Raw genomic sequence first — 24,522 nt, forward strand, 5'->3', positions numbered from 1 at the left:
TAATATTTTTTGTCTTACAAATGTACTATTTTACCAAATGTGATGAAAAACATTATATGTCGCACGGGCGGTACTGGAATTACATTACGAACATCGACTCTTCGACTTCGACAGTCTAATTCCTTATTTACCGTCCTTAAGATACAATGTACTATAAATATCAGTTCATTGCGCGTGATAGAATCTTTTTTTGGGAACGTATTTTGTATGAAGTTAAGTAGTTCCTACGTTTTACTTCATTTTTATGGTTTAAGATATTTATTTTCTCAAAAGATTTACAAAAAATCACTTATAGAGAAAAACAATATTAATTTAACTTAAATCTAGGTAAGAGAGGGTACCACACAAACATGGTGAACAAAAATCTATGAACTAAAGCGGGTAGGTGGTAATGTCGAGAGCAACACAAGTTTTTAACTAAATAACTTGCTAACTGGAGGCCAGTTAAACCAATCTTTATATCGTTAGTTAATTATCGGTTACTTGTGAGTAGTTTAAACTATTATTACAAATTATTATTCTTCATTTTTGCAGAGGTTTCACAAATATTTACATATACCTACCTAATAAATAGTATTTGGCATATTTTTTTGAATTATATTAAAAAACAATATTCCTTATTTAACCAATGAATGGGTAGTTAACTAATAAAATAAATAAACACACCGTAAATAAAACTTGTGTCACGTCAAGTGACTCATCGAGTTTTAAAAGCTAAATACATTATATTGCTTTAAGTATTGTACCTCACACGACTTGTGTTGTATGTATTCTTGTTGACGAGAAGATTTGCGATCCTTATTCTGCGTTTGTACCTATAGTGCAGCCTACGGTGTTTGTCATGCTCGCGAAGGGGGCAGGGCTATGGTTCAATCATACTCCTTAGGTATATCAATACAATACTGCGGTGTCTTGTCTTGCCTTTTTGTTTTTTATAACTTCAGTATAAAAGTTAGTATACTTAACTTTACTTACAGTCTAAACTCTAGATTAGTTTATTCTAAAGCGTGTTCAGGATTTTTCTTTAAAAATACTAATGGCTACAGCAACCTGTCGGCAACATTGAAAAGCGGACAAATAAAATTAGCCTTGAATAGCTTTGACCTGCATCGGTTTAAAAATGCTTAATTACATACAATTATAAAGAGTATTTAAACAAACAAACCATTAGCTTTTATTAATTCACAAAAATACCTACTCCAGTGACTATAACTACTATACGTAACCAATCAATCAAAGATTTTTCTCTTGCTGTAGATCACAAATACTGTACAGGTTTACTGCAAAATGCCACCTGGTAAATCCTTGAAACTCAATAATGACGGAGCCATATTTGAATTTAGTAAAAAAATAGGTTCCTTTATATAAAAAAGGTTGAGTGGGATCGAACACGTGTGGCGTGCAGCCGGCCGCGACAGGTGCACGGGCACATATGCGCTTTTACCATGATTTCGCTTACTCGCGCAGCCTCTTGTAGGTACCTTTTAAATTATTATCTTCATAACCAACGCACCCAAGATAACTTGCCTGCCTTTTGTTGTTTATAGCTTAACCTTAAAACGGGTTCGGACTGTTTTCCTTTCCTATAAATAATAATTGTTAATTACTTCAACTTAAGATTCAAGAAGTGTGTTGAGAGCTCACGGCCGGCGTTAAAAGTATAATTTAGAACAAAAATGCAAAACTACCAATGTTTTTGTGAAAATATGTACGTTTCATGTGTCACAATGCAATATTTGAAAACATCTATTTAAAACCTTAGCCCTATCTTAACACAAATTATTTGAAAATTAAAATTAAAAAATAAACCTGAACTAAGAAACTCCTTTTTTCATGGAATTCGGTTATTAAGCAATCACGCGGTTCACATTTGAAACATACCTTTGCAGGTATCTCAGGTATCTTCTCGCTAAGTGCCGCGCTACCATTTGATTCAACAGTAGAACGGAAAACAGCAGGTAATTAAGGAAACTCGTACGACCCGATTCTTATCATATTGCTAGTTTTTTTGTCCAAGGGGCCTGCTAAATGCAACGGCAGCTGCGGCCCGTCATCCGCACCATCCGGCTAAACTCAGCCAAAAAACTCACGCACAAACATTATCTCCGCAGAGACGCAGCACGTGCGTGCTCTCACCGCTTTAAGTGCTGATTCAAAGCCCTCAGGGCTACTGTAAGCTATTTAAAACACGCTACCTACAATACTGAAGACACTCCACAGTCACCACACTGGTTAGACTGAATAGGCAATTCGCGCATAATCTTTTACAGCGCCATGAATTAGCAGACTTCGCTCCTAGAATGTAAATTTCATTTTACTTTCCCAGGGAAACTCGGTCGCATAGATTTGCATCCGTACAATAGGTATAGCTGTTCCTGCTTCAGTATCTATGTATTTACTGAGTCAGGACGAGACCTATACCAAATTTAGCTTCAAAACGTAGTAACTTGTACATATCTTTCACCATAGTGCAGTGTGATGTACTTGCAATTTAGCGATCTTATTACAATGATCACGGTCGTACACCTACTTAAGATGCGGGCACCCCGATATGCTTTCTAGTTTGATAAATTAAGTCTGACTCCATTAAAGGAGCGACTACGCTGTTGCAGCCCTACCGGCAGCTGTTCGATCTTTAAACAATCCATAGTGTATCTACCCGGTGCTTCCTTGATTTGTGTGATATGTTATATATGTTGTGGACCAAGTGATAAATCGATCATTTTTCATAATGCTCGGGCATATACCAATATGAGATAGAAATTTGATAATAACTATTAAATTAATTACATTGCCCGGGCATTAAACATAATGTCTATCCCATATTGGGCAAAGAAATAAAAAAACATGTCTCATTACTATTTTTTTAATTTTTACGTAAAATTTAATAAATCGTTAAACATCTATCAAAATCTGTAAAGTAAGTTATCTTAATGGTAGAATTTAATTTCTTTGGCACTTGTTTTGGTCATTATTTAAACCTAACACGCTCCTCCTCGCTGCGCTCGTCGTCGCTCCTAACTTTCGGATTTAATGAATCAGACTTCAGCTAGCCAAGAATCAGCATTGATAATGCCCGCAGACAATGTCAATTTCAACTTCATTATTAATTACTTATACATTATCAAGATTTTTGGAAATTCCCACGGGATTTATAAATACTATTTTCGATTTCGCTTCGAACAGAGTAACCTTCTCTCCGTAACTTATAAATTACTATACTTATAAAAGACAGATACTTCAATTTTGGCGTGCAAGGTAATTCTATGGTAGTTTACCATAAATTTTAAATACAGTTGCAAACAAAGCCACATATACATATTACGCATACAGTTCATGTATACTGGTGATAGCTGCACGTTTCACAAAGTCATTGTTTGATTTGTGTTTGATTATTTTGACACTCTAGCTTATGCTGTTACAACGACAATGTATAAACGATTAATTCTAAATATTTTAGAATACTATCACATCGCAACTCATATCAGAGACTACCTACTCGTATTGCCATCGGTTAGGTTTCGGTTCTCAGTGTCTCACCCATGCTTAATGATTCTTTCAGGGGCTTTATCATATTTATATTTAACCTAAGACGCTGTCGACTATCTTTGAATATTAAAGCTTCTGAGAACCTTTGGAACAGGTGGACGTTATTATCTGGTAGTCCGGATTCGGTCGAACTCAAAATTGCTCTCTGCCTCTTTGCTTTGTACCGACAGGTGCGCTCGTCGTGATTTTACAGATATTATTGTATGCGTCATTTATATTTTGCAGTTAATGATACGTTTAAGTACTTAAGTTGCTTTAGGTGACCGTTAAATGCTCTTATGGGCTGTTTTACCATCCATTGATTAGCGTTAACCTACGGTTAAAAGTGATGCCGTCTCCGTCTATTCGAACAAAACAAATAGAAACGGCATCACACCTAACCGCCAGTTGACACTAATCAATGGATTGTGAAACAGCCCCTTAAAGTCCAAAATTTTTACTCATTTTACTAGTTATGTTATGATTAATTGGAATAGATATTTAATGCAATTTTAATCAGTGTGTATTTTCAGCAATCAATTGTTTTATACTGACGAGCAAAAATTACGGGCCATTTTTAATACAACTTTGTATAAGTAATATAATATGTCACGTGCTTTAATAAAACCCTGCTCCAGTGAGACGTGGATTAACTGGCAGGTTAGTAGCATTTTTTTCACATTTTCATACGAGATAATATTTTAAATTTTACTTTAATAATGTACAAGTCACTACCATTCCTTACTCGTACAAACTTATACCATTTATGATTTTACTCAAACCAAAATACGAGAGATATTTAAAAGTAACTATGTAGGTAGGTATGTAGCGTAATAAAAGTTTATAAAAACACCATGGAAATTGATGTGTCTTTAATAGTATAATGATGGATTGACAGCATTGCGGCGTAGCCCACATTTAATTTTTATAGGTACCCGCGGGTAGAGGTGGTTGTCAGCAGAAGATGGAGTGCCGGTGACACATGGCCCGGCGCACCGCGCAGGTGGAGGTAGCTACCACCTGTTGGCCTTTTTTTAGACCACCTTTTTTCTGCCGGCGTAGTATAATCCCTTTTGCTTTAACGTGCGTCTAAATGCACGCTTTGCCGGAAACAACAATAAAGATAGTTATTATTATTTGTGATCTATACCTACTCAATTGATTATTTTAAAGAGATCGTTGGAGTCTTCGACTCATAGAAATTTCCATTTAAAAATTTGCCTTATAATGCAAAAAAATAAGTCAAAACATGTAGATGGTGTTGGTCATATGAGTGGTGGCAGTGCGCCGGTGACACTGCGATAGGTTACCCTCGGAACTATGGCCATACGTAGTACTATTAGTTATTCTGTGGCCTTACCATAACACGACATGGTGCAAGCGTGGTTTGGGGTGCGTCGGTGTGCGTGTGTCGTGGGTGTGTTGGTGCTCGTCATTACAGAGATACTTATGGGAAGCGCCGGGTGCGAGCTTCAACGAGGGGACTACACGCACACTAGCGAACTGTCTCGGGACTCGACCGTCGGCGGAACGTAGCGGGCCCCGCACACGTGCGTAAACCACCATGCTTACACTCGTCTCCCTTCCCCTGCGCCGTAGCTTGCCCCTGCCCCTACCGCTGCCAGCCGCGCTCGCGGTCCATAATGTATCAAAACTCTAGTTGTGTTTGAGATTGCGTACTATATACGCGCTTCCTAAGTGCACTGCGTGAACGTTCTTTGTTCTGTGAGTTTATGAATAAAATATTGGTCAGCGCCCTTACTAAATTTTTGTATTCGATTCGATTCGTCCTCAAGTGAACGGGCGAGGTCAATAGTGCAAAATTAAGTGTGTCGGTTTAGTTCGCGCGCAGACTCCCGTCGTAGCACACAGAGACAGACGTACAACATCTCTTTTTAGTGCTGGCTTGTGTTTTATTTCCTATAAGTAATCTGGTGACTGATTGCTAATTATCGCTTCTAAAGTTAATCGAGTTACCTACGATGTTTTTAAAAAGTGTGTTGATGTAACATTGCATGCTGGTGCCGGCACATCGGCATACTCGGCCGATAAAATGTGAAGTTCTGGTTTATGAGTCATCGCGAGTTGCAATGTAAACGTAATGATGGACGTGCAACTGACCGAACCGAGTAAATGGCATCGTGGGGGTTTCTTGTGCTCTCTCAATAGAAGTTTCCGATTAGCGAGCGGCAAGTCTAGGAGCGTCACTATTGAAAGCAAACCAACACCACACTTTCCTGACATGTCCTCTACGGTAAGTCCTACCTACTCGGATCAACTGAACTGCCTTAGGTACTACTACACAGAACTTGAATGATTGTTAGGATAAATTCACATTCAAAGAATTTTTTGTTGCTGAGGTAACTAAATTGCTAAGCACTAAGCACAACCTAATTACTTAACAGTTTTTACTCGGACGACCAGATGGCCTAGTGGTTAGAGAACCTGACTACGAAGCTTGAGGTCCCGGGTTCGATGTCGGGGCAGATATTTGTATGAAAAATACGAATGTTTGTTCTCGGGTCTTGGGTGTTTAATATGTATTTAATTATGTATCTGTATATATTATATATAATTATATTTATCCGTTACTTAGTACCCATAACACAAGCTTTGCTAAGCTTACTTTGGGACTAGGTCAATTGGTGTGAATTGTCCCGTGATATTTATTATTAGTTTTTAGTGAATCACGGTTAAGTATTTGCGATAAATACCTTATCTGTTACGGGATTACCGTGATTAGGTACCTACCTTAAGTAAGTAAGTAACAATATTTCGATGCAGTTGCATGTAGGGTTACCATATCACATGATATGATGATGGAAAACGAGCAAGTGGGTCTCCTGATGGCAAGAGATCACCACCGTCCATAAACATCTGCAACACCAGGGGTATTGCGGATGCGTTGCCAATCTAGAGGCCTTAGATGGGTGGGATACCTCAAGTGACAGTAATTTCATCGGCTGTCACTCTCCACGCCGAAACACAACAGTGCAAGCACTGCTGCTTCAAGGCAGGATTAGCGAGCAAGATGGTGGTAGCAATCCGGGCGGACCTTACAAGGTCCTACCACCTGCATCAGGATTTGTCCTGAGATCCCAGGATTTTGATACTCTTCTCAGGATTCTGGCCGGATTTAGGAAATCTCAGGATTTTTAGAATTCTTAATTAAATAGTGGATTATTTTTTAATACATCTTTTTATTAAAAAGGAACAAAATCAAATAATAATCTTTCTTTTACATTCCTAATAGGAGATTAACTAAAAAATCAACTCTGGTCATGTTAATTGCACAAATAAAATCAACCGAGATCACAATAATATCAATACCTACTTAAAATAATAATTTCGTAAATTACGTTTTGAAAAAAATCTGTTAAGTATTGCGACAAATTCTCGGGATTTTTTGACGGGAATCAGGCTTTTTCTCCGGACTTTTTAATTTTTCATCTGGTACTTACCTTATCCTAGATGCATGCATCATGACATGACCACGGGTAAACTGTAACAAATAGGTAAGTATATTAACAGTCTAATGACCATAACAATGTGTAACATACCTAACCAGCGTTATCTTCATCACCATGCTTAGAATTTTCTCGAAAGTAGGTAAATAAAATGACAGATGACCGTAGTTAGGTGCACACATGAGTAGGATATATTGAACAAGTAAAGAAGCCTTTCTGGAGAGGTAGTACGGTTGAAGGGGTGGGCACTGGGCAGCTGCCCCCCTCCGGAGCGACGACCTGCCGCGCCGCCCTGCTAACGTCACGATACGCAACTGGGTAATGCGGAAATATAGCATTGCTATTGCTAATCTTGATACGCCAACTATACTCAAACTAAGAGCTCGAATCACGAGTGCGAGTTTATGACATGAGGCGAAGCCAAAGATATTATACCACTAGATCTGCTCAAAATATGATTGAAGTCAACCGTATATAGTTGTACTCCTCGATCATGTAACTAATGCCATTTGTTAAAAAAGTCAACTATACTGCAAAAGCGACATCCGATTTCAAGGATGTAACGTTTTTTGGTGAAACGTCAAATCACAGAATAACTAATAGTACTGTCAAACATCAGTTTTAGTACGTGTGCTAATAGTGATGTACATTTCACTGTCAGTCACATCACAGCTTACTTTGTCGATAAATGTATCCACGAACTTAATTATCGTTTGAGCAGAACCAGACGAACAGTGAAAAATGCATTTGGAATCATCTGATGTATTTCGCATGTTAAGAAAACCTATTCTACTAGCACCAAACAAAGCTTAAATATAGGTGAAAAACTTAAGCAAATGACCTGTTGTTTGTGGTAGTGCACAGAATTAATATGGAGCTTAAGTAAATTTTTGTATATGCGTGATAGTTTATAAACTTTTTAGACTATTTAGTTTACTGCATGGCTAAATGTGCCTACCTACAAGACATTTATACTTGTATTCCCATATGGGCGCAGCATAGTGATACAAGTTTATGATTAATGTACCAACTATTTTAACCTATGTTTGACAAATAAATTATATGTATTTGAATCAGGAACGTCAATTTGTTTTTACGGACACGTTACTACTACTTACATACAAACAGGTCATTTGCTTAAGTTTTTAACCTACCTATAATAACATAAGTTTTGTATGTGATTGACGTCGTTTAAGGAAAAATATGTGGTAGGTAACCTAACCTGACCTAAAGGGTTCTACAAGATGGCCCTGAAATAAATTCTGAAATATTTACAGTTTAAATATTAATTAATAATAATAATAATTAAATTCATTTATTCAAGTAACATTACAATAAATAAAATAAAAGGTTACCTTGAACCAACTTGTTACATAATAGATAGGTACACTTTTATTTAAAAACTGATTAAAAAGTTTTATCTATAATATAAAACAAAATAAAGGTAACTAAAACTACATACAAACTAAAATTATAAATAAAAAAGTAGCCCTAAATCACTGCCAGGTGGTAGTGCCCAGAAGGCTAAAAAATAAAATAATAAATAAATAAAAACAATATTAAATTCATGAAAATACTTCCTTATTTTACCATCCTTACTTTCCTATATCCTTATCCTAATTTTATTTTCCTTATTTTTATTTTATTTAGAGTTTGCGAAATGAAAAGTTACGAAATAAATCAGATTGCCAAACGTTAGTTGTGAAATGAGCGGATACCGATTTTGGGTTCTATGTACATTCGTCCGTTCTATGAAATGCTAGTTTCTTTGAGCTAGATCCTTACTTACATTCTTGTGTTATACATTATTTATGAACACTTATTTACCACATTCATGAACCTACGCATCTAGATTTAGGTAAGTACTTGCGTAAAAGGTGTCACGACATGAAAGAGTGATCTGAATTTAGGACAGGAAAACATTTACTTATTCCGTTCTGGAATGTTACGAAATATAAATATTGAAATAATATCTCAATAAGTAAGAAAAAGTGACCATCTTTGAAAATCTACGACATATTAAGTATTTCGACGGAAATTTAAACCGACGACATGCCGGTATAATAATTCGTCGTGAATTTTTGTTTTAAGCTTCGTAATAAGAAACCTTTATAGTTATTATATTGTGTTTTCATACCATTATACAAGTTGTTCATTAATATACTGAAAACCTCGGACACCCCAATAGTATTTTATAAGTTTTTTTATTGTATTATTTTCTGATAGCTCAATAATTTCAAAAAATGCGTATATTTTGCTAAGTCACTTGTAGTTTCTAACACTTAAAGCACTAAACTTATAATTTGTATCTAACGTTAACCTATAAGTTGCGCTGCGCTGTTTTTAGAAGAAAATTTACCTCTTCACTGCCAGAGTCATCCAGTCGTGACAGCCAATGGAATGCCACACACGCCACGATCATCTATTACGAGTATGACCAACATTAAACTCAAAATTAATTCTTCTGCAACGGAATTAAAAATCAAGTGGATTTGACGCTGATTTTTCTGTGGCGTACAGAGCACATCACTTCGTTTGTTTTATGACGGTGAAGAGGTTAAAGTGAAAGAAATCGATCAGTATTAAATTGCACCGCACTTGCTAGGTAGCACAGAATCACAGTATAAAAAGGAGCAGTAAACCGTCTTCATACAAACGGCCGGAACGCGAGTTATACCTACGCGCCACGAATTCTCAGCATACCTCGGCAACCATCAGTCGCGAGTGCTCCGCGGTTACGTACGAACTCACGCGCATTTACACAATTTCACAACGATATAAACAGTATTGTTTGGTGTACCTATGTTTAAAAAAAAAACTAAGATAATATAACGAAAACGTAGGTATCTATTGAAGTTATTTATCAGAATGCGAATTTTTTTACTCTTAAATTCAACAATAAAGCTTTTCGCACATCCCAGAAGAGGCGCAAATACTTCTCCGTAACTAATTTGTATGTAACAAATATACGTAGTGATGAAGCCAAATAACATAATTTGTTTTGTGGTTTATTAATATAACGTAAAATGCACTTTTGTTAAACACCACAGTCCATCTTTAAATCTCTCCTTTATCCTTTCCCTACTTTAAATTTCATGTCACATTATCAAATCAAATACATAACTGAAGAGTGACAGTTAGGTACTAGAGTAGGCAGCCCCATGGCACGTTTGTGTACCGAGCCGGCGTTGGTAATTATATCAAGGACGCTGCCGAGACGCAATACTGCTCCTTTTTTATAATGTGACGGAATAGAATGCGCTCATTCCCGGAACCAGGGAGGGAACGACCAAATCTTATTACAGGTTGCAGGACAAACGAAATTTTTGGGAAATATGTAGTGAGTACAGCATAAAATATGGACCAAAGCGGCCAAAACTGGTCCTATTTAGATCTTATACAACTGAAGTTTATATTCAACAAATTGTCTTTAGTGGGAAATGTTTACATTTTCTATGACATGCCCTCCAACTGAAATATATGTTATAGTTCTAAAATAATTATGTGATGTAAATAGATACAACACGCAACTGAAGTTACTTCCAAGAATAATTAATTCACGTTAAGGGACTACCTAATTCATATTCAAGGCGCCTAGTGGCCACTTTTATAGCTCACAATTAGTTTCCTGGGGTTCCTTAAAGGTGCTTGTAGGAATTTTTAATAGGCGTATTCAACAGGGCTCTTATCCAGTATCAACAGGTGGAGTTAAATATAAATAAATAAATAAATATCACGGGACAATTCACACCAATTGACCTAGTCCCAAAGTAAGCTTAGCAAAGCTTGTGTTATGGATACTAAGCAACGGATAAATATAATTATATAGATATACTTAAATACATAGTAAACACCCAAGACCCGAGAACAAACATTCGTATTTTTCATACAAATATCTGCCCCGACACGATCTGGTCGTCAAAACGGAGTTACAAAACAAAAATATTTAACGTGGATCCTGCCCTGCCTGATATTGCTAAACTTGTAGTTAAACAAACAACTACTTACCTACTTATAAAACTTTAACTATTACTTAGTTCAGATCAATTACTACATTGACTTGCTGATTTTAGCTTGAACTAATATAAAATATAAAAAAATATAAAAAATAAAACCTCTCTCTTTCTAATGTCAACAGGGTCTTTTATAGTCCTAGGTACGTTACCATCCTTCCGTCTTGATCTTGACCGTGTTTCTTCACCTTGCTCAAAGAATCATTTTGAGTTCCACTTTGTTCACTCGTAAGGAGGGATGTTTACTGAAACCGACGTATAAAAGACTCACCATACGTTTTGTGTAGTTCAATAGCACCCTAGTAACGTAAGTTTTTTTCTTTACAGGGACTAAATGCCTCTAGCGAGGCTTCGGTCGCGCTAAGGCCGTTGGAGATTGTGGCACCTCGCATCGACTCGTACCGGTTCTCTATGGCCAACCTCGAGGAGACGCAAGACGCCGATTTAGACGCCATCTTAGGGGAGCTCTGCGCTCTTGACTCTGAGTACGATGAAGAGATATCGAGAGTTTCTTCAGGTAAACATTTTGAGTTGTTAAATGCTGACCAAACAGCTCCTCGTGGCGACTCTTTGGCCATTTTAGTTCGAGCATAATCAATCACATGATGGATCCGTGTTCCAATCATTTCGCAGTGGCTGGAGTCACTTAAGAAAATTTACATTTATCAATGGTCACATTCACGCCTCCTGGCCTGAGATATCATTTTTGTTTTCCACAGTGTCTGTATTATTGACGGCATTGTGTTTGTGTCCAGGTTACTCTTCGGCGAGTAAGGAGCGAGATGCAAGCTGCGGGCAGCGCGCCGAGTGCGGCGGGCCCGCGCCCAGCGTCGCAAGAACCGAGTCCCCCGACAATGACTCGGCCTTTAGTGATACCGTAAGTATGCACCACCGCTGGATATTGAAAGGTATTCCAAGGAAACATTATTCATTTTCTTTATTGTTTCAGGTTTCAATGCTTTCGAGCGAATCTTCGGCTTCTAGTAGTACTAGTGCTAAATGTAAAGCGTTAAAACTAAATCTCCATCAAGATCAAAAGGTAAAGCATTTATTTTAAAGTTTTACTCGAATTCGATTTTTAGAATCCGATTTTAAATGTTTTTTTTTTCAGAACGCGAGTTTTCAACAAAAGGCTGACAAGATTAAATTAGCGTTAGAACGCATGCGTGAGGCTAACATTAAGAAGCTGTTCATAAAGGCTTTCTCGACGGACGGCTCGTCTAAGAGTCTCCTTGTGGACGAGAAGATGAGCTGCGGCTACGTGACGCGGCTGCTAGCCGACAAGAATCACGTGTCCATGGAACCCAAGTGGGCTGTAGTGGAGCACCTGCCCGATCTCTACATGGGTAACTATCGCATAGTTCACTTCCACGTCGGGATCATGCCTAGGGGCAATGTAATTCTCGGGGCCCTTTTTCGGTCATTTAAAGCGCAACATTTTAGTTTTTTTGCTGCTAAAATGCTAACGGTTACTCTGGTGGGTACCTACTGTTTTAACAGTTTTTTGATAATTACTGACACTATTACTATAAGAAACTGACCGGGGGCTATGTTCATAGGAATATTGTTCCAAAAAATAACTTATACTTACATATCTTTAATTTATTTACAGAACGCGTATACGAAGATCACGAAATGTTAGTTGATAATTTAATGTTATGGACGAGGGAATCGAAAAATAAAATATTCTTTGCTGAGAGACCAGACAAGATATCGTTGTTCCAAACGCCTGAGAAGTTCCTTTTGTCGGAAGACGATCGAGGTTAGTAAAATAAATGCTTTTAACTGATATACCCATAGCCCTGTTTAAGACGTTGTGACTTTCACGCACTGTTATAGTATAGCGAGACCCTGAAGCACAGCAGGCAGGCTTTATCCTTAACCTACATATAGTTAAACAAGGACGGTTAATACTTAATATACTTACTACTATTTTCATTATCATATCAGAATGTTTTTTGTCATCAGGTTGGTCTAGCGAACACGATGACCATTCGAGACAAGTGATTTTAGAAGAATTCTTCGGACAAAGCGGCGCAACGTCCAGCGCGGCGCCCTCCGTGTCGGGGCACCCTGTGCCTCCCATGGAGGGCCCACTCTACCTCAAAAGCGACGCTAAGAAAGGCTGGAAGAAATATCACTTCGTTTTACGACCTTCTGGTATTTTTTTTCCTATTCATTCACCCTTGATACGTAAACCACCGAGTTTACCATCAAGGGTTTATTTTGCAATTCGTGTGGCCACACCTTTCTCTAAGCTCAGCGAATAAGCATATGCGAAATTTAATTGCTTGCGAACGTTATAACAGTTCATATACACCACTATAATTTAATTTGTTCCCCAAATAGGACTATACTATTCGCCAAAGGACAAGGTGAAAACACTGAAAGAGTTGGTGTGTTTAGCGACTTTTGACACCAATGAAGTGTACATAGGGTTGAATTGGAAGAAGAAGTACAAGTCACCGACTGATTATTGCTTTGCAATCAAGCACCCGAGGCTGCAGCAACCAAAGAGCGTTAAGTTTATCAAGTTTTTGTGCGCGGACGACCAGCGCACGCTCGAACGATGGATCACAGCGATGAGGATAGCCAAGGTACGTGCGGCTACTTTCTTGCAGTAGGTATTTTCGCTTGTTCCTCAGAAATTCTTTTTCTTTCAAAGTCAATACACATAATGAGTGCCAACTTACCTAAGTATTATCAGCGCGAAAACGCTTGATCATAATAGTTTATTATCGCCCCGCGGTCAATAGTGTCTTAATGGTAATCTTGATCTTTTTGGGAATATTTATTTCGTAACACTTGCATGTACTAAATAGCGTGAAAACAAGCAGAGTAACTTAAATAAAAAACGGGGCCTTTTCTCTTGCATTATTACGGCCCAAGGATCGTAATGCTTTTTTATTTAGTTATTTTTACATTTATTAGTTCAAGTTCAAGCAAAAACGTTACTTAAATCAACTCGAATGAAAAATTTCGTTTACCTATACAGAAATTTTATCGCAATTTAATTTTATTTTGCTTCCTCTCTGAATTAATATTTTTTTGTTACTATTTTGAAGATATTGATTACGTTTTAACTTTGTAAATCCGTCGAACATGTTTGCAACTTATGCCACCGCGCCACCTTTTAATTTTGTATCTACTTTGGGAAAGTGAATTAATTGTTTGTCACTTTTCTAAGCTAGTAACTTGACCCATTACATTTATAAGTCCAGATTTCATGGTTTTTCCTTTCATCTAATTTATCAAGTTGGTTAAGAGAGATTTCATACTTATAATTGATCCTAACGATCGATGCAATAAAAGTACAGGATTTAATTTTTACAGATTTTAGTCGGTTTGATTCCCGGGTGTGGCAAGCGAGTTTACGAAAGCCTTTGAATGCAGTTTTCTTTCTTTTCAAAAATAAAGGAATGTTTTCTTTGAGTAAAATTTTCTATCTACAGTATTAATAGTAGGTACTTTCCCTTCAGGTGGCATTACAAAATTCCACCCTGTACATATATCACGAAAGGTGGTACAGGAATAACGAAGCTCAACCCAGGTAGCCCTCATGCTTCGACTTCTAATTGATTGTCGTTCGTAATTCCATACTTACCGCCCTTAAGGCACAATACTATTGTTAGCACTACACTGTTCAGCACACAGATTAGGGATTAACACCCTACAAACAATTTTGCGTATTTTTTGAGAAAGTTCAGTGCGGCCCAGTAGCCAGCTTCACACGAAAACTACAACCGACTGTAGGTATGCTGAGCAGGTCACGTCATTGAATGTATGGTGTATCCTTTGCGTTATTTTTCTTACATCTAGAATCTAGATTAATTTTAAAAGCTCTTAACTTTGGAAAAGTTCAAGCCAAAATTCCACTGCTTTCTCAAGACACGTTACTCATTGTTCAAGTAATTGTATGGCTCTGATGCTTGTTCCCGCAGCACGGTCGTCAGCTGCTGGAGAATCACCGCTCGCTGGTGGAAGAGCTGACGCAGGAAGACCTGGACCACCTGGCGCACGCGCGCTCCTGCTCGGTGAGTTAACACCCCAAACATTTGCATCCTCTTAAGAGGATTGTGAAGTAAGAGCAACAGTTTGGATTTCATACAAACGTTTAACACGGTTACCACTTAAACGTTCAAAGTGTTAGGCATGGTCAAGGAGTTTAATTCATTGGCCACCATGGAACAGTGACATCGCATTAATTAACAAGGAAAGTCGTAATGACTTTTCCTTTGAAAAGGTGACATGGTGGCCCATGAATTAAATTCCTTGACTGTACTTATTTTGAAATATTGTCAGTCAAAAAAAGTCTAGGTTCCTATGTTTCTGTTTAAATAAAGAGCCGAGACTACACAGTCCTCGACGCTAAGTTTATATTTTTTGCGAACCGCGCACATTTTCTCTCACATTTTGGGAAAGCAAGCTTTATAGATGTCTTGTAACGTGGATTCGTAAGCATTTTCCGATTGCTGTAATGAGATGTAGCAAGTAACTGTTTCGCTAAATGTACCGGTGTGAATATTGACAAGGATTTTAGGACACGTGTTTGTTTGCAGATATCGTCGATCCCGACCAAGACGACGGGCGCGCCGGCGGGCGTGGCCAGTCCCGCGCCCTCCAGCGGCGCCAGCGTCGCCAATTCCGACATCAGCAGCGGCAGGTAAATACTCTTTCATACGTAAAGGCTCTAAACCTCCGAAGCGTAACTGATGAAAATCCAGCACTGTCTGGGCGGGCCCTTTCTTCCCAGCCGTCCATAATGGATTTTTCATGACTGCACGCCCGCCATCTCCAATAAAGCAAGTCATATGTTTAAAATCTAAAATCAAGTAAATAAAAGCAAGAACCTAAGTGTCTAGCCCCTGAGGCGACTCAACCCAGAAATCCTCCGAGACCTCATAGCGACTTTGCCGGCTGCGTAACCAAAAGGGACGTAGCCAAATCGTTGTCAAGTGTATCTGCCACAAATATGCTGCAATGCGAATGTCAACTACAAATACACACATACTCAGCAAAACATAGACGTGTGTTAGGGCTAGGTAGGATAAAGCCATTTAATAATTTCATATTAGGTATAATAGTTATTTATGCAACTGTATCGTAATAGGGGTCCTTAAAACACGAGTGTGGTTTTATGAAACGAGCCAATTAACAACATATGTATACCTATCATGTAGGTATGTGACATGACAACACTAATGTGGCTACGATTGGCACCATTAGGCCAAGGATGAATTTTTACGGTAGCGTGGTCGGGTGCACGGTGATAATACTTAATGTTGATGTGGTTTCAGGCACTCTCGCGCATCGTCCTCCTCCTCCAGCGGCTGCCTGTCGGACGGCGGTACGGCCTCCGAAAGCGCCTTCGACTGCGAGTTTCCTATGGGTAAATATCGATAGCAAAGATTTTCACATTACTCTGTGCTTATTGTTTTAGATTGCGTTAAAGTAACCCTAAGATCTTAAAATGTGACGAAGTAAAATTACTAATAGAAATTCATTGCTTTCAACAAATATATAGCTAGGTATGTATATCAGAGCACAGCTTGAATTTATTGGTTTGTCCATAAGTCAAAATTCTTGAAGATTTATAAGGTTTCCATAGCCTAACTTAGATGATCATAATTTGTGACATTCCAGGTACAATAAAGCGCAAGCCGTCGATGAAGCCTAACATTCCTCTGACGTGGATGACGCGGCAGCTCAAAGAAATGGCGGAAAAGGAGGCGGACGAGGCGGGCGCGGGCGCGGGCGCGGGCGACGGCGGCACACTCACGCGCACGCCGCGCGCCGCCCGCGACGACTCCACGCTCAAGCGACATCACACCATCGGTGAGTACAATGAACCCTTTTTAGAGTTCCGTAGCCAAATGGCAAAAAACGGAACCCCTTATGGATGGATGATGTCTGTCTGTCTGTCTGTCCGTCCGTATGTCACAGCCACTCTTTTCCGAAACTATAAGAACTATACTGTTGAAAGATGTATTCTGTGAACTGCATTAAGATTTTCACACAAAAATAGAAAAAAATAAACAATAAATTTTTGGGGGTTCCCCATACTTAGAACAGAAATTAAAAAAAAAAATTTTTCATCAAACCCGGTGTGGGGTGGGGTATCTATGGATAGGTTCAAAAATGATATTGAGGTTTCTAATCATTTTTTTCTAAACTGAATAGTTTGCGCGAGAGACACTTCCAAAGTGGTCAAATGTGTGTGTGTGTGTGCGTCCTGTAACTTCTAAAATAAGAGAATGATAAAACTAAAAAAAAATATGTGATGTACATTAATTACCATGCAAACTTCCACCGAAAATTGGTTTGAACGCGATCTAGTTGCTACGGAACCCTTCATGGGAGAGTCCGACTCGCACTTGGCCGCTTTTTTTTTCGTTGTGAAATGCTGAGCTGGCAACGTTGCATTTTTGTTAGTTTTTTCGATTATTCCATAAAAATTGAATGAAAATTAAAAATGTGGTCTGATAGAACTGTCCAATATATAAGTTAATGCGTCTACTGCAGTAATTATTCTTGATAGAACTTTATTTTCTTTAAAAACCGTTAAAAAACATTTGTTCGTTTTAAAAAATATAAAAGTATATCACGAATTATTATTGGTGTAGACACATTAACTTATATATTAAGAACAGTTCTAACAGACCACATTTTTAATTTTCATTATTTTTTTATGGAATAATCGAGAAAAATTAACAAAAATGCAACGTTGCCAGCTCAGCAGGTTTTTTCAATATCTTCGAGTATAGTGCAAAATCGCATCCGTTATACGTAAATACCGCGTATTTGCACTACGTGTAATTTTACAAGGAGTGGTTTTAACTTCACATTTGTTTCACGTATTTCGGAATTGGAAATTGGCTAAATTTGTCAGATACACGGAATTAATCAGTGCTAGTTACGCGAATTTGCACTATCCCCGACAATAAGTATGTACTAGTCTACTTTCATTAAATTACTAATGCTTATCAGAAATAGATTTTTTAAACTTGTACTTTGTTATTATAATAGATTCGACAGACGGCACGATATACGGGCGTCTGCCGCTGGCGAGCAGCCCGGCGCGCGCGGAGCCGTTGTCGCCGTGCTGCGGGCTGTACGGCGACGTGGAGCTGCCGCCGCCGCCGCCCGCCGACACGCCCGACGCCATGTTCAGCTCGTCGCTGAGCCTGGAGTCGCTGCCGCCGCCACCGCCGCTGGAGCCGCTCGACGACCTCTCCGGCTCGCAGCTGAGCCTGCCGCCGCCGCCGCCCGACCACGCCCTCGACCCGCCGCCCGGCCGCGTCCACGACATCGTCACCCAGCTCACCACGCACCAGGTGGAGCAGGCCGGCCGCGCGGGCCTCTCCCGAGCCAACTCTCGCAACTCCGACCTCAACCGCTCCATCCCGCGGCAGCCGTCCCTGGACAGCGTCAGCTCCGGCACGTCGCGGACCTCTTCCCTCCATTCTGATAAGAGCATCTACGGCCACCAGAACGTAGCCTACGGCGCGTGTTTGGCCGAACTCCAAATCAAAAAACTGAGCAACGGCAGCCCCTCTATCCAAAAGAAAATTCTAGCGGAACCGACTAAAGAGCGTACCGGATCGATGAAGAAAGTAAATTTTGCCGATGACTTACCGACGTGTACTGATACTGCTAAAAAGAACAAAAAATTGTCTTTTAATCTGAAAGAAGGGCCGCCACCGTCGCCGCGCAAACCACCGCCGCCAAAACGCAACGAGAGCACGCGTCTATCATCACCCAAGAAGTTGGCGGATTCCAACAGCAATCCTCCGAAAGATTTCCTTAAAGATCTACAGAGGGTGATGAGAAAGAAATGGCAGGTCGCTCAGAAGTGCAAGTTGGAGCCGGCGACGACGCCGCACGAGGTGCTCGGCTTCCGGGAGTACCCGCTGTCTGAGGACTACAAGGAGACGAGCGTGTCGATGTGGGTGCAGGAGCACTACGGCAGCGCGGGCGAGGACCCCTTCTACGAGAACGTGTACGGGCGCGAAGCGGGCGAGGCGCCGCACCGCGAGCAGCCCAAGCCCATCAAGAAGCGGCCGCCGCCCGCGCCGCCGCGCCGCAGCGACTCCACACACCTCTCCTCGCACGCGTTGCCGCACGCGCAGCCCACCGCCTGAAACGCGCTGCTCTGGTGCGCCGGCCTGTGCCTGCCGAGGCGCGCCACCGACGCGTACCACGCGTGATGCGCTTCTGGACTCTGGACTCTCTCTGGACGATGCGGCACATTGCCGAGACCCGATCGTGTTGTTGTTGTATTGGAATTAGCGCACATATGAGCCGACTGAGTATAAGCTAGGACTTTGTTGGAATGGTGTTTTTGATTAAATAATGATTTCGAAAATACAAACTGAGACATGGATGCACAGAAAAACCAGAAAAAGAGACCAGCACTGGGAATCGAACCCAGGTCCTCAGCAATCCGTGCTGCGTGCTGTAACCCCTACACCACTGCTGGACAGGAATCTAGAGACGAACTTTTCCTATGCATACATATCTCAGGTTGCTTATTTCTATGCTACTTAAGCAGCAGCACTAGCGACATCTATGTTTCGTCGAGGGACGTCACATTCTTTCGGAACTAACCGCTCACCCAGACAAGAGATGTCGCTACTAAGCAATCAAATTATGATTGTTTTTTAAATAATTATTAGTATTATTCATAAACTAATTGTAACTAAATGTGCTCTGTGTGTTTCTTTACATACTTAGATAACTTGAGAACTATCCACCAAAATAGTTGGTTCGTAATTTAACGAAGTGTATTATTATTAACTTAAACTGGAGGCCACTAATTACCCTACTTAGCGCCAGATTGTACGAGAGCGACAAACGTATATCTAGTGATTTATTTGCTAAATACAAAAATGTAACTGAAACGTAAGAAGCATTCTAGATGTTTATATTCTCGACATATAAAGTGTGTGCTAATAGAAGCTTACATCTGCTAAAAGTTAAGTAGGTAAACTTCAGTAAATAAATATTAATCAGAAGTGAAATTCTGTCAAAAAAATCAAAGACCAAATTCGATGTTAAATGTTATAATTTCCAAAGTATAATAAATAATTTATCGGAATTTGAATGGCGGTGCTATTTTAAAATGGTGTATACTAAACGTATGTAGGTTGTTTTTGTACGTCTACTTGTAACAACTGCCGGAAAGGTGTAAAACCTTTACAATATTTAAAGCCGAGTTTAGACTTTCTAGAAAATTCGTGCAAGTTGCATTACATTGCGGCGTTCGATTGACCGCTACAAACTCGTTGGCTTTACGCCCTCGATTGCACTTGCACGATTATTTTTTCAAGTCTAAACTCGGCTTAATATTTATATGCGTATTTTTATTTTAAGCGTTGATACTAAGAATAATGTTTTTTTTTATTACTTGGCGACGTTACAAGTAGATTGTTCAAAATGGTTCAATGTATAAGTTGGAGTTTTGTCAATTTTTATTTTTCGTTCCTAGTAAAATTTTTATGTCGTTTCTAAAATTTGCTTCAGGTGTTGTTACCGAATTTTAAGATAGGTAAATATATAAATAATTCACGACTTAACGTTCACAAAAGTTAAATTGATTAACCAGTGGGGAGTGATTTTTAAGACATTCATTGAAGTATGTTATGATTATTCAGGACTTGTTAATGATGATGATAAATACCTACTGTAAGGGATATGGTGGTCTCAGCGTCTGCGGGAGAGCTATTTAGCCTTACTTATGTTAACTACTCGTCTGTCACATCTTTTTACTAACTAACTTCACATAAAAAGATCCCTTCCCTATTCCGATAGGTAACCGACAACAAATTGAAATGTTATAAACGATTTCGTAATGCGCGTTACCTAAAACGGATGTACACATTACATGCTTCAAACTTGAATTTCTGATCTTTTTATAAATCCAACATGGAAATGTAAATTAATCTGCAGGGCTCTGTTCTGATTTAGCTGCTCCTAATGTTTATAACTACCACCCTCTCGTTTCAGAACAAAGTGTGAAATAATCATGTCGCTTCATTTGTATTGCGCTGCTTCAATAGTTTCTTCGCGTGTAGGCACTTCTAATGATTCCGTCATGATTTTTATCTTCTCAGGGTAGTGGAAGTTGATTTGGAGTCCAATTTTAGTATTTGGAAAATTTAATTCCTTTCTCACATAAATACAATTAGCGCATGATTTCGAATGCAAACTGTTAGGGTGCAAATCAACAAATCGAATCTCTAAGTTTAAACCGATAATTTAGTTTTAATCATATGTAGGTGATTACGGTAGGATTTATATACCACCTGACGGTAGTTTACAAAAATACTTTAAAGAATTCCTAATTTAGTGCCATAGTTATGTAAAGTGATAAGTTTATTGTTCGTGTCGCTTTCAATTAATTTATGTCGTAGAAGTTAGCCTGACGCTGTTGTCTGGCCGGAAGACCTCGCCCCAACAGTGGATGCCTTTGCGCTTATCTTAAACAGTTATTTATTCAATTTAATAACGGTCATTATTTCGTTAATACTTAAGGCAGCGACAGATAAACTAGTTTAGATATATATGAAGAAAAAAAAATTAAAATCTTATCAGTTTACCTGAATAATGTAATTAATTCGAGCTTGCATTTCATGATTATATGGACAGAATGAAAACTATACAAAACTCCAATGTGGCAAAGATCTCACTGTGTTGACATGTTGCGTTATTCTTATTTTTATGTTTAGGCTGTGATTTATCCGTGACTGGTTTACTTTCCAGTGTAGAATGGATAATAAAATGGAGTTAACATTTTAGGATGTGCAAAGTAGCGCTCAAAAGATATGGTAGCTCCCGATCAACAATAGTAAGTAATAAATATATATTTTTAAGTTTGAAATACGTGACTACATTAAACTCTACTCTGTTATTTCAGCAGGCAAGTAAGTATAATATTAAAGCCGACACATTAATGTTTTCCTGACAATACTTGTATGTACTCACTTGCATTGATCTTAAAACGATTAAATTTAGCATTTCGCTTATTTTTAATGAAGATATTCGATGTAACTACGAGTCCAGTCGCTGGCCGGTTCACTTATAATACGAGTAAATACTAAGTTTTATTTGACCGCGACGATATTACTTTGAATAATATGGGTTCACGCTTAAAGGACCTGCATTCATTTTGTTCTATTATAATTTGGTTTTCGATTGAACGACCTATTGAACGCCACAGTCGGCAAAACACGACAGCTGAAAATCGTTATAGGCGCCATGTTGGCTTCGTGGTGCCTATGGAACGATTTTCAGATATATTTTTTGTCGTCTGTGGCCGACGGTGGCGTTCATAAGGTTAAAAAAACGACAAAATTGTAGATTTTGCATCCTATTGGATATCTTATAGTATAATTAGGGTTTAATAAAATTTATAATTTTATAAACCTTGCATTTCGTACTATAAAAAACCTATTCTTAAAAAAAACATGTTATGCTAAAGTCAAAGTCAGCAAAACTTCTGAACTTATGCTGTCTTTAAGACTATAGCAATAAGTCTGCTATTAGTTAGGTACCTACCGAGTCTTGAAAGTTTAGTCTGTTGTTCCAATACTTTTTAAAAATATGAACATTTACATCACTGATTTATATGTGATATGATTAGTCTTACAATTATAAAGAACGGGAATCCATCCAATTTCAAACTCGGGTTACGAAGACTGAAAGCACAATTAATCCGATTTTGACAATAAACTTGCGTCCAAAAACTTGAACTGGCATCATTTTAAGATTATACACATTAATATCTCAATTATAAAATGTTTGCAGCGCGCAGGCAGTTGTTGCATACAGTGCACTAAAAGAAGACATTTATTCACTAATACCGACAGAACACACACCAACCAAACCAAAAAAATACATGAAAACATGAAAATAGTAACATATACACAATTTTAATGTCGCTCGGTTCTGCACGGGCTTATACTCGCTGGGCAGCATTTCAAAAACATGGACACTATTTTAATGTCGCTCGGTTCTGCACGGGCTTATACTCGCTGGGCAGCATTTCAAAAACATGGACACTATTTTAATGTCGCTCGGTTCTGCACGGGCTTATACTCGCTGGGCAGCATTTCAAAAACATGGACACTATTTTAATGTCGCTCGGTTCTGCACGGGCTTATACTCGCTGGGCAGCATTTCAAAAACATGGACACTATTTTAATGTCGCTCGGTTCTGCACGGGCTTATACTCGCTGGGCAGCATTTCAAAAACATGGACACTATTTTAATGTCGCTCGGTTCTGCACGGGCTTATACTCGCTGGGCAGCATCGGGCTAATACTCGCTGGGCAGCATGTCAAAAACATGCGGACACTATTTTAATTTCGCTCGGTTCTGCACGGGCTTATACTCGCTGGGCAGCATTTCAAAAACATGGGCACTATTTTTGTTGTAAGGCCACGACTTATATTTTTTATACTACCAAGGACTTAATACGATTATTGGGTATGTAACTATTACCAACCAGACTTAAGATATAGATAAGGACAGATATCCACCCGTGTGTGTATACACGGTGGTAGTATTTCGCCCACTTGTAGTCCGCGACGTTAAGTGGATGAACGAAATATTAGTACCTAACCTCGAACTAAACTAACGGTTAACAATTTTTACCTACTAATGGATGTGTACTAGCAACTAGCATTTAAATAATAAATTTTCACACTGAAGAGATAGATACGGGTTCTACGATTTTGGACAGATATTTTACTTAATTTTTTTATATTTACTTAGTATGGTTTAGTTATGAAACCCTTATTATGTAACGCATTTATTAGTATCAATGATCTAAGTTAAATTGTACAGAACAAATTAATTATAATATTAGTTCTTTGTATATTTTTTCAAATATAACGAAATTTCAAGTCTGCCATGTCTTTTAATTTATATTACTTAAAATCAATTGATTTTGCATGAGATATGTAGGTAAAGTGTTTTTTCTAAGCGACATAAGGTAAATATAATGTTATTATCAGTTGGTGTTATAGTACATTGTGCATTAAAGGGCGTAAGAAGGGGATTACCAAGGAGCGTCTATTAGAAGCCCGACACCGCAGGCGGAGGGCTTTTAATGACTCGAGTTTGTAATTCATTTACGGCCCGTGATACACACAATTATTTTCATCACATTGCGAGGAAAAAAATGCAAACAATTTAATTATTTTGTGTCCAAACACTTCACAGGTCGGCGAAGGAAAGGCGCTAAGAAAAAAACTGAATAAAATAATGGCTACCCGCCAAGACAGGGGGCTACTACAAAATTCGAAAATCGAAGTTCGTATCGTACCGTCCCTCTCACTCTCGTATTAAATAATATTAGCGTCAGGCAACGATATGAACTTCGATTTTCAAATTATGTAGTATCCCCCTGATTTTCACTTTTTCGATTCGTCTACCATAGATATAATGCTAAGAACTGTGTATAGTTTAGAATTCAAACGAAATTTAAATCGATGTAGGTAATTTTTAGGTAG

At 38.7% G+C, this 24,522-nt stretch overlaps 1 protein-coding gene across 1 annotated transcript; it reads left to right on the forward strand.

The window, feature by feature from the left end:
* Window positions 1-5,170: 5,170 nt before the first annotated feature.
* On the forward strand, window positions 5,171-23,916 carry pico (ras-associated and pleckstrin homology domains-containing protein pico). The gene is made up of 13 exons (XM_074097594.1): window positions 5,171-5,782; window positions 11,336-11,525; window positions 11,764-11,885; window positions 11,958-12,047; window positions 12,120-12,354; window positions 12,621-12,770; window positions 12,977-13,168; window positions 13,358-13,605; window positions 14,950-15,042; window positions 15,568-15,671; window positions 16,306-16,397; window positions 16,652-16,843; window positions 18,035-23,916. Exons 1-13 carry the CDS (start codon window positions 5,630-5,632, stop codon window positions 19,147-19,149), a joined length of 2,976 nt encoding a protein of 991 aa, XP_073953695.1. The 5' UTR covers window positions 5,171-5,629; the 3' UTR covers window positions 19,150-23,916.
* Window positions 23,917-24,522: the final 606 nt, after the last annotated feature.

The sequence above is a fragment of the Choristoneura fumiferana genome, chromosome Z (assembly GCF_025370935.1).
Source record: "Choristoneura fumiferana chromosome Z, NRCan_CFum_1, whole genome shotgun sequence".
Classification (NCBI taxonomy): Eukaryota; Metazoa; Arthropoda; class Insecta; order Lepidoptera; family Tortricidae; genus Choristoneura; species Choristoneura fumiferana.

Coding starts and splice junctions, on each gene's coding strand:
- pico (XM_074097594.1), top strand. CDS start 5,630: ATGATGGACGTGCAACTGACCGAACCGAGTAAATGGCATCGTGGGGGT. Junction 12,355..12,620: donor CCTGCCCGATCTCTACATGG/GTAACTATCGCA, acceptor ATTTATTTACAG/AACGCGTATACGAAGATCAC. Junction 16,398..16,651: donor CGACTGCGAGTTTCCTATGG/GTAAATATCGAT, acceptor GTGACATTCCAG/GTACAATAAAGCGCAAGCCG.